The sequence below is a fragment of the Olea europaea genome, chromosome 6, assembly GCF_002742605.1.
Source record: "Olea europaea var. sylvestris chromosome 6, O_europaea_v1, whole genome shotgun sequence".
Lineage (NCBI taxonomy): Eukaryota > Viridiplantae > Streptophyta > Magnoliopsida > Lamiales > Oleaceae > Olea > Olea europaea.
Window position 1 is genome coordinate 10,718,492 of NC_036242.1, and position 11,635 is coordinate 10,730,126.

The 11,635-nt window shown below is 33.7% G+C and overlaps 1 protein-coding gene and 1 pseudogene across 1 annotated transcript; both read left to right on the forward strand.

The window, feature by feature from the left end:
• Positions 1-3,835: 3,835 nt before the first annotated feature.
• LOC111395829 (zinc transporter 11-like) lies at positions 3,836-5,840 on the forward strand. Its single transcript, XM_023022009.1, has 3 exons — positions 3,836-4,421; positions 5,037-5,092; positions 5,177-5,840. The coding sequence occupies exons 1-3, from the start codon at positions 3,956-3,958 to the stop codon at positions 5,702-5,704; spliced, it is 1,050 nt and encodes a 349-aa protein (XP_022877777.1). The 5' UTR covers positions 3,836-3,955; the 3' UTR covers positions 5,705-5,840.
• A 445-nt stretch (positions 5,841-6,285) lies between these two features.
• Positions 6,286-8,066, forward strand: LOC111395830 (annotated as a pseudogene).
• The last annotated feature ends 3,569 nt before the right edge of the window (positions 8,067-11,635 follow it).

The window sequence follows — 11,635 nt, forward strand, 5'->3', positions numbered from 1 at the left end:
TTTTCCTTTTTCTGCATGTTTGCCAAAGAATTACCAATTATTAGGTGCTCGTGCTTGTTCGTAGATTTGCTTGTGGATAAAAGTGAACTTTGGCACAAGGGAATATTTCTAAAAATGTTGTTTCTTACTATCTAAGTAAATGTGAATGCAATGTAAAACTTACTGAGGTGTAGGGAGGGGTAGAACCAAGAAAAGATGAATGTTGTTTAATCATAAACAAAAAATTTATTGCATAGATAAATATATAAAGGACGAGTCTAATTTATTCACGAGTTTATGCTATTTTTGACTTGACTGTAAGTTAGATTTTGCGAGTATTGAACGTTTTTAATGTGTTTATTAGTATTATTTTATAAAATTGTTGAGATGGTGAAAGATACGAAAATATTCATCAAATATTGCTATTGGCATGAATCGAAAAGAAATTGTGAACAAAATGGCAAAAGAGGCAAAGCAAAATATTGAGCGACGAGTTGCACCCGATGCCGAAATAGTGGAGCCAAGGCACCACTAAGAGAAAGAGGAAACAAAGACGTGGTGTCATGGCGCCACGTCCAGGGCAATGCGGCACCATGAAAAGCAGAGTGGGGGCGCTACAGCGCCGCCGTAGAATCAACTGGAGCATAATTTTTGGCCCGTTTTAAAATCCATGAAAATCCTTCTTTTGACAAAAAACGTGGAGGTAACTATATATACAATTTTCCTCACAATTCAAGGGGATGGCACACATTGGAAGGCAATGAACACAATTTGAGAATCAAATAAATAATTCAAGGGAGGAAAATATCAAGCAATTCACCATTTGAAGCATTGATTGGAAAGAGGAGAAGATTTTGATGCAAGATTAATTTTTTTCTTCTACATCTATACTACAAATCCAGTGATGTATTCAATGACAATATCTTGTTTTTCCTTTTTCATTATGAGCAGCTAAAATTCTTGTTATGATGAATAATGTAACCTACTTGCGATCCTTTATGTCCTTTAATTAAGATTCATGTTCTTTATTCTTGCATGTATTGATTTTACTATGAGTTTAATGCATTAAATTACTTGATCACTAATTTGATGATTTTGTGAATTTTTTACGAATCGAGAAATGAGTTTAGAATTTAGACCATATAGTAAAATCATGTAAATTGATATAACGTATAGAGATACATATACTACTTATTGCAGTCATAAGTGAACTCCTAGAACTAAGATTTCGTTTAACCAAAATTGATTTGTATAGAGATAAAGAATTGAATTAGTTAAATAAGCTCAATGAAAACTCGAGAAGGGTAAATTGAATACAATAGGAGAATTCAACTGAACACTACATTAGATATGAATCTTAATTTAAGATGTAAAAGTGATTAACAAGTGAAATTGTTCTGCCCTAATATTTATTCATTATTTAATCTCTAAATCAATCTTTGTGTGAATCCATATAGTCTTACACATTTAAATTAAAAAAAAAAAAATACAAACATTTGTTTGCTTTGTCGAATAGTAGTTAGAAAGAAATAAGATTAAGTACTAAAGTTTAGTTCTCATGGGAACGATAATTCAGACTCTTAGGTTCATTATATTATTTGTTCAATATCGTACACTTGCGATAGTAAAAACACAACAATAAACATAATGAGAAATGTTACATAATAACAAATATAGTCTGTGGTAGACATGATACTTCAACTTTTGTAGATTAAGAAGCTTTCTTGATTCTTGGAGATCAGAACAGTGGAAATATTCAATTATATAATTGTAAACAAACCTGCAAGTGATTATAGAAGTATAAAATTGTGGATTTCACTTGTAAATTGTGAGGAAGAATACCCCTTCTTTTGGTGATTCAGTTGTCCGAATTTCGCCTGACTAATCCTAAAGAATGATAGCCTTCTTCCCTAGTTCGCCACCTGGATAAATTCGAATGTGGTCATAGCTTATACACATTTGGGTTGGACATTCGGGATACAATTCTCTTCCCTGTTGACCTCTTTTTACGATGTATGGATAAGACCTCCGGAGGGACGACAAAGTGTACCATAATCTTAGCTTCACAAAATATCTGTCTTCCAACATAAATGTTGTCTTTCAGTTACTACGAAAATTTGAATTTTCGATGCTCCGTAGAGAACTTTCTTACTTTACCACTGCGTCATGCCCATGGGGGCAAGGAAGAATACCTTTTGATTTGTGAAAAGAAGGATAATGTCTACCATATTTTATATGTCGGAAAATTCCCCCTCCAGTAAAGATTGCGCTGATCGTTTACTTGGGCCAGGACATGCTGTAATCCATCCTATCTCCAAAAGGCTTTGCCAATCCGAATGAATCATGGATCAATCATTCATCCCAGGTTGTCTCTTCTTTGCAAGTCTATTTGTGGACCAGCTCATGAATGAGTAAAGCCTAATGACCCGCAAGGATGACTACATCGATGACCGTCCACTCACATGGATGCATGGGTCTCGTGTGAATAATATAATGTCCGACCACCCATGTGTGTATATCGGTCATCCCCGATGTCAAACCCGATGTTTGTGTAGCATGGTTGCTCATGAATAATACTATGAGGTATGGTCCTAACGATTCATAAGCTAAATAGGGCATTTTATGTCTCTAGTTATGCTACATTGTAGTTGTACGGGATGAATAATTTTTGAATGTGTGATGCGCCTGCTTAGATATTTTTTTGCATATACAAGGTAAACGTACAACATAGACAAAGAATTGTGAGGTCCTATTGGGAAAATAGATTGCCTTGTTCTTTTGTGCTTATTGAATTCAATTGACATCACATCTAAGTTGTATTGATGGTGATTTGAACGGACAAGATTTTATAAATGTTAACAATAAATTGAATGTTATTTCTGACAGCTAAACAAGTCTGTGGTCTTGATTTATTGATAATGTTTCTAATTTGATAAGGGCATGTTTGGCCTGGTTTTTATCGTTGTTTCTACTCCTTGTAAAAGAGCTTCTTCTTCCTGTAGAAGCTCTTCTTGCATTTCAGAAAATTATCTGAACATACTTAAAAATAATTGCTTAATCTAAAAACAATTTTTAACTAAAGGGAGAATCTTTAAGAGTAGGCTTTCACCAATCAAAATTTCACGCATTTTGGTAAAATGTGACCTATAAATATCCCTCTTTTTTATTTTGTTAAGATTATTCCAATAGGATTATTTCATCTTTTTTGTTCGAGTCTTTGTAAAAGTTTCTAATTGAAAAGAATTTTATCTAATTTGAACATTCGTGTCCATAGTCAAAACTTTTAAGACATTTCACTTGCTTGCCAAAAAATTCATGCTTTGTTTTACGATGCTTTTGGGAAATTCACATTTCTTTAGTTCCTCATCATAAAAAAAGAAAACAAAGTACCGAACTGAAACAATCTTGAAACTTGAGGGTTCTATTAATTCAAATTGAATATGCTAAGAGTAGATTAAAGTCCCGTTTGGCACTCATTTTTTTTAAAATGCATTTTTCTCTCTTCTTTTCAATCATACATTCTTTATTAAAATAATATTACACGTAAATCAAAAAAATTTCATTATTTTTCAACCACACATTTCTCATCAAATTACTATTCTAAAATGCATTTTTATATAAAAATAACTCTCAAACACGCCTATGATAGTTCAAAAAGAGTACTTATAATTTCAAGTTTCAGACCCTTTTGTCTGTGATAGGCCCAATTCTAAAAATTCAAAAATATCTATTTTTCGTGAAAATTCTGGTATATACGTGAATTTTGATCCATACAAAAAACCTAATATGAACGTTATTATTTGTTCATTAACTGTCACACCCAAAATTGTATGTACTTTCTCATGGGAAATTTCCATGTTTTGTCTCTCTCTGACTCGTAGTACACACACTTTGCCCACATGGACTGTGAGTAGTACAATAATTATCCCAAATTTCTTGAACCTTAAGTCTCGAGACTCGTATGTGACAAGAATATATGTTTCAATTCCCTGGAAAAATGGCTCGGTATATTCTGATTCTCGTCTTCACTCTACTCTTCCTCGTTGTCTCCGCCTCCGCACACGGCGGAGATTCCGATTCCGATTCAGATTCGCCATCGGAGAAGCCCAACTTGAGATCTAGGTCTCTGATTCTGGTGAAAATATGGTGCCTGATACTGGTGTTTGTTGGGACTTTTGTAGGGGGAATTTCGCCTTACTTCATGAAGTGGAACGAGGGTTTTTTGGTAACTGGGACGCAATTCGCTGGTGGGGTTTTTCTGGGGACTGCTTTGATGCATTTCTTGAGTGATTCTAATGAGACATTTGGGGACTTGACTGAAAAAGAATACCCATTTGCATATATGTTGGCGAGTGCTGGATATTTGCTAACTATGTTGGCTGATTCTGTTATTTCTTATGTTTATGGGAAACAGAAGAACAATTCTGATCCTCAGATCCAAGGTAAATCATTTTTTCCCTCTGTTTGTATAGAATTGTGAAGCATATGCATTGGATTCATCAAAGAAACTTGATTGTCTATGCTAAATTTTGTTTTATAGAACAGTAAGAGGGACTTTGGAAAAATGCATAATTAGGCCCCATTTGACAGGTTTTTGAAAAATTAAAAGATGCTTCTAACACTGAGAAACTGATTTTGTGTGCCTTTTCCACATATCTTAATAAATTTTTTGGAAGTGCTTATTTTGGTTAAAAGAGCTATTACATGAAGTTGGCCTAAGCAAAATCAAAAGCTTTACCAAAAGGGCTCCAATTTCCCCAACAAACGTAGATACGAGAAGAATTTGATTGGCTTTTGAGCTAATAGAAAGTGTCCCACATCACGAAATTTATGCTTTACGGCAAGGTTGTTGGCTACTTAATGTTTTCCTTTCAAGAAGATTCTAAGTGTGACAATTAAAACAGAGACAAATTCAATTTCCGTTACTAAGAATTAGAAGACCATAAGATCTTAGATTGGTTTCCCTTGATTTTACGAATCAAGCTCGAGTAAGAGCAATGTATAGCTTTACATAATCCGACAACGGATGTTTTATCTATATTTCTTTACCACTGCAGGTTCTCGCAACAAAAAAGGCTCCGTTAACGGAATACCTTCGCACTCGCAGTTGCAGGTTAGTCAGCAGAACCTACACACAAATTCCTCAATGGTGTTCTTGATGGATTTTGATAACATTTTTTCTGCAATCCTATATTAGGTCGAGACCGGTACCGATGAAAATCTAGCTAAACATTCCCTCACGATTGCTACTTCACTCGGAGATAGCATCTTGTTAATTTTTGCACTATGCTTTCATTCGGTGTTTGAGGGCATTGCGATTGGAGTAGCCGAGACAAAGGCAGATGCTTGGCGAGCCCTTTGGACCGTCTGTCTACACAAGATATTCGCCGCAGTTGCAATGGGGATAGCTCTTCTTAGAATGATTCCGGATCGTCCCCTATTATCTTGTGTAGCTTATGCTTTTGCATTCGCCATATCAAGTCCTATCGGCGTTGCCATTGGAATTATAATAGATGCAACGACGCAGGGAGCTGTTGCAGACTGGATTTACGCGATATCTATGGGTCTGGCTTGTGGAGTTTTCATCTATGTGTCGATTAACCATTTACTGTCAAAGGGTTATAAGCCTCAAAAATCGGTTTCAGTCGATACGCCACACCATAAATTTATGGCCGTGTTGTTCGGTATCGGCGTGATTGCTGTCGTAATGATTTGGGATACTTAAGCTTCCTTTGATGTTTCTTGAGTACATGTAAACACGAGTGATATGTAATATTTAAATCAAACACGGTTAATTTCAGTTAGTTACTGTGATATTGATATTTAGAATGGAGGTCATTGAACTTTCACCCTTATTGCAATAGGGTCTCTGAACTTCAATTTCAAGCAATCAAGTCACTGAACTTTAAATTCAAAAGAAATCACGGTACTCTCTTTAAATTCCGTTAGTGTGCCTAAAGGAATTCATAGACATGTAAGACAATACTAAAGAAATTGCTAATGCGGTCATCACAAGAAGCAAATTAGAAGCCATCCGATTTTACTTTTTATTTATTTTTTTAATTCAATTTCAATTTAAGAACATAAAATTAAAATAAAAAATAAGATTTGAAGCGGAATTCAGAAGTTGGGTTTTCTTTCTATATATTCTTTTTCGTTTCAGGAATTTAGAACAATAGAGTTCCATCCATAGGATGAAAGTTTGGTGACAAGATACTACACACTTAAACATGGAGGACTGCACGTGCAATAATCATCTTCAATAATTGTATATTTGTAAATTAAAAAATGTTCCATAAGAAATGCTTATTATTATTTCCACCCTGTTCTCTCTTTGCCTTCTCAATTACCTCAAAGTTACATGCCCTGAAACCCTATCGAGTTTCCCCTTCCAGAACTTTTGCTGTTCCTGAAGTTTTGGAATCCAATGCTGCTTCTCAGGTTTGTTTTGTTGTCGAGGCCGTTATAATTTTGTTTGATAATTATGCACTTTTCACATTATTGAAAGGATTTTCTTTGTGGGTTTTGCGGGTTCTTAGGACGAGGCTCCTTCCTTTTCAGTGCTGAGTGTTGGTAACTTCTCTTTTCTTCTTATTCATCTGCGAGCTATGTTCTTTGTATTTGTTTATTAATATTGCTTTTGCTTATATTATAGTAGTACGATTAATTAGTTGTTGAGTGACATTGCGTATCAATTGCTGCTGTAATTATCTACTTTATCCTAATTACTATGTGGTAGACCAGTAGAGAAAGAATGGAGTTATGAAATGCAATGGCTCCAATTAAAACACTGTCACTTTTCATTGATGTCAATGTATTTGCCTTAACATGTTCATATCTAGTACTGAATCAATCAGTATTCAGGGCGAAGAATGCTATAGGAATTTGGTTTCACATGATCTTTTTATATTACATTGCAGGAGAACCTTTCGGGCCCATTTAGATGGGCTTTTGAAAAGCCAAAAGCAATTCTGATACTAATAAATTGCTTTTGAACATGTTTGAATAGTTTTCTAAAAGTGTTTTGTCTGGTCGAGGAAAAATCGATTCTACAATAAGCAGAAGCAAAAGATATCTTCGTGACAGTTTTATGATATTTTACAGTCTCGTAGGGAATATCATTGTATTTTTCTTAAATAAATTTTGAGCGGCATTAACATCCTAAGGAAAACAAAGAAGCAGCTAAGTGAATTTCATTTAGTCTTTCCTATTATTAAATCAATAAAATCAACCTGTTTACTATGTATATTAAGCCACAGAACATAGCAAATTTCTAAATTCACTTCTTTAACCTTAGATGTCTAGCTATCACTGACAATGCTGCTCCCTTGTGTTACATAAACAGTACTGAACCTGTTGCTCAATTTGAGAAATTGTCTTTCTTATTTAAAGTAAAATTCTTATACCCTCCAATTTTATATGCTTTAATTTTAATAATCTGGAGAGGACATTTTGGTTCTCAGATGACGCCTAAGCAGAAGATTAGAATAAAACTGAGGTCATACTGGGTTCCTTTGATAGAAGACTCGTGCAAGCAGATTCTGGATGCTGCAAAGACAAGAAATGCAAAGACCATGGGTCCAGTACCATAACCTACCAAGAAGAGGATATATTGTGTTCTCAAATCTCCACATGTGCACAAAGATGCCAGGTTCCATTTCGAAATTAGAACTCATCAGCGCCTTATTGACATTCTTTATCCAACTGGCCAAACAATAGATTCACTGATGCAGCTTGACCTTCCTGCCGGTGTCGATGTTGAGGTCAAGCTTTGATGATAGTACCAGTGGTAACCTTGAATTTCTCTTAGACGTGAGACTAAAAACCGAATTCAGACAAATATTAGTAGGATATAATTTACCGTATAATAGTTAAAATTTTCGTGCTATTTTACTTTCCGTGGATGTTACACTGCCTTTGGAAGTAAATTATTGCTCTGTCTATTGTTTTATGGTCTACATGTGATACTGTCTTAATTGGGTATTTGTTCCATTGATGACAGTATTAAGTTCATTTCTGCACTATGTCTTTATATTGTTGAAGATCAATTATCAATAGGAAAGTCAAAGAGAGGATGCAATTTATGGGTACTGGTATCGTCGCGTTACTTCTTACACTTCTTCTTGTTAAGTTGTGTAGCCTATATGTTGTCATTACTCGGAGCCCGTACGCAAATCGACCATTGCGATGACGTCGCTGGTGGGTTTGGAAAGGGGGCTGATAGTTTAGGAATTACATACTTGTAAGATCGTTTTTCCCCAAATTTTTCTAAAGAATAGGGGGTCATCATTCGGATTTATATAACATAATCATGAAATGAAAGACACAGGTTAGACAAAATACAGTTTGCAATTTTTCTTTTCTATAAACTTATTTTCATCATAGTAAATTATTGCAACGACGAAAGAAGTTGTAGTATCACATTGGGACAAAAAGATATAAACTTTGTGTATTCTTATGTGTCTAATTTCTTTTTGTGGTTTTGTTGCTTTCAGTGATATAGAATTAGGAACTATTTTCATCATAGTAAATTATTGCAATGACGAAAGAAGTTGTAGTCTCACATTGGGACAAAAAATATAAATTTTGGGTATTCTTATGTGTCTAATTTCTTTCTGCAGTTTTTTTTTGCTTTCAGTGATATAGAATTAGGGTTCCTAATTCTGAACACTTGTTAAATGACACTAATGCATACTGGTATGTATGTTTCAGTTGTGTTAACACTGTTGTCAAGTAAGCAAGGAACAATTTATTTGCTTAAAAGTTGTTTACTTTTGACTTGTGTTTTCCTGTTGAAGCTGTGGGCAATTCCTCTTTTTAACTCCAAACTTTCCTTCCTTATATGTTAAATGACCGGATGCGAGCAAGCCCTCAAGAACAGTATGACACGGGCATCTCGAGCCATTACATCAGCTGTAGCTCGTTAGAACAACCAAAAACAGCATGAATACTTCATGTCATCTTAAAAATGACCAGAGGAATTGTTAAGGCTTTCTTGCCTTTTCTTGAACTAAAAGGAAAAGAAAAATGCATTCACAACCGCACATGGGCTAAATTCAACACAGAAGGGTGCTTTAAGTAATCTCAACTAGGAGCTGGTGGAGGTATCATAAGAAACAATGTGGGGTGACGCATGTTTGGATTTGAGTCTCACTCATTAGCTTATAATCACCTAATCAAGAACAAAAGAAACTAGCCCTTGGAAAATACAGTAATTGCGAAATTGGACGAGGTAACGACCTAGCCTCTGTACTTGTCTAATTGATATTATGATTCAACTTAAGTCTCTTTTAAGAGGAAGTCATATGTTCGAATCTTGGGAACTTGAAAAAAATTCGTGAAGAGTGGATGGGTTTAAGCTCTCCCAAGCAAACAGTAAGTAAATTAATAACTTGAGCATGGAGGTTGAGACATTATAAAAAATTTGCATTTTTTTTAAGGATCTAAACTCTATGTTCAAACAGTTAACTTACTTGTTGTTCGCTAACGTCTCTAGGATTTGAACATTTGACATTTCTTTTAAGGATGACTTAAATTGAATTTTGGTACCAATTGAGCAGTATGTCTATGTCATGAAGGTGTGTGTGGGAAATGGGGCATGAGGGGCTATCGTACCTTACCAATGTTCAATGTTAATGTTAACCGTTTTATGATACTATCAGTAGATTTGATCGGCTTCCAAATAACATGGCCTACTGCATTCTAATCGACCAAGAGATACAACATATGAGCTCACGATATCAATGTTGAGATTTTTAAAGAAATAAAATAAAAGTGAACACATTAAGAGGTGGATTTTTTTTTTTTTTATGAATAATGTTATTTATAGTCGTTCGCTACCTCAATTGTTCTACGTGACATATATGTGGCGGTTAGTAATTTGTTACATAAGGTAATAAAAAAGTATCATATTAATATATCAAATCACTAACCGCCACATGTTTGACACATAGGGTAATTGCAAATAACATTTTTTTTAATGTAATTCATATGCATATCATAAGTATACATTATATGCATGAGATTTGCTTATTAAGCGTTAGCTCATTTCGCGTTATCGCTCTTCATTTTCAGATGACGTCCAGATGATTTGAAATGACAACTTCGTGTGACACGGACTCAGTATTATCGTATTTAAATGTTAAATTCTTTTTTTTCTCAATTAAACTGAACATTCAATTTAATTGTTCTATATTTATTAAACAGAAATTATTTTAAAATAATAAGTTATTGGTGTTTATTAAGTTAAACAAAAATTAAACCTTCTTTCCACATTTATGATTTTAAGAGAAAATTAAGGTCCTATTTGACCTACATTCTTTAAGAAAAAAATGCATTCTTAAAAGTGATTTGACATCATTTCAATCATACATTTTTTAATAAAATATTATTACACGTAAAATCAAAACATTTCCTTATTTTTTAACCACACATTTTTCATCAATACACTATTCAAAAATACATTTTTACGAAAATAATGTGGCTTAAACAATGGCTAAATGATAATATTTCCAAATCAAGATATCTATGTTTTGGGTTGTTACTATCAGAGCCCAGAGTTACAAAATCGATTTTGTAAACTCTAAAAATATATATTTAAAAAAAATAAAAAATGAACCGCCATGTTCTTTTCATGATCATCTGGTAAACTTGAATTTTATTTCATACACTGCTAATTTGTAATTGATGCATAATTGTTGTTATAGCAAAACAAATTTAGCTCCCATTTAGTAGCAATTTTTCACTCAAACAATTGATTTTTTTATTGTTATTTTATTATTTCAACTGTCATTTTTGACTTCTTCATTCATAGGTGGGACCCACTTTTTACTCTAAAGATCAAAAAATCAATACTCATAATCACTACCGAACAAACCCTTAACGATGTTGTCTGTGATTATAGAGATGCCTTTAGTTGTGTTAGTGGATAAGTGGACGAGGCAATTGATGTTTCAAATTTTTTAGTCGAAAATAAGTTTTCACATTCACCGTTGAGTATAAATGTGACGACCCATATGGTTGATGGGTTTTTCTTCCGACTACTCTTTCCCACGAAAAATATCTAAAGCTCGCTCATGGGTTGTACAATATCACTAAAACAATAGTAACCTAAACCCACCCACTACTCTTTCTCACGAAAAATATCTAAAGCTCACTCATGGGTTGTACAATATCACTAAAACAATAGTAACCTATATGATAAGAATAGAGTCCTACATTTAATTACGAGTCCAATATTTTCATAAAATCAAATATCCCTCTTACACACATGGATGCACATCTAGTTTGTCATCACACGTCGAAGTTTTAATGAACTTGATTTGTTGGTAAATATGTTATTTGATAAGCATAGGTAGAAAATAACTTTTGTTGTCGACTTTTAATGTTGGATATTTATAGCTTTGGTTTAATGGACTAGCTTCGAGGTATCATGTAGTGATTGAAGTTATAAGAGGAAGTGGCATTTTTTAAGAGCCAAAAGTGCCCAATATTTTTGACTATGTGAGAAAAAATAAATTCAACTCATATTTGTTAGAAATTGATTTTATGTGCCCTTGGTAGTAAAATGTGTTCAAATTTAATTTAATGTTAGATTAACATTATTAATTTATAGAAGTTTCCAAATTTATTATTTTCTTACTAGGACTTAAATATT

What these genes read in the sequence shown, in the direction of transcription:
- LOC111395829 (XM_023022009.1), top strand. Translation starts at nt 3,956, where the DNA reads ATGTTTCAATTCCCTGGAAAAATGGCTCGGTATATTCTGATTCTCGTC. An exon ending in TTCTGATCCTCAGATCCAAG is followed by an intron (nt 4,422 to 5,036) that starts GTAAATCATTTT and finishes TTACCACTGCAG; the next exon opens with GTTCTCGCAACAAAAAAGGC. An exon ending in CTTCGCACTCGCAGTTGCAG is followed by an intron (nt 5,093 to 5,176) that starts GTTAGTCAGCAG and finishes ATCCTATATTAG; the next exon opens with GTCGAGACCGGTACCGATGA.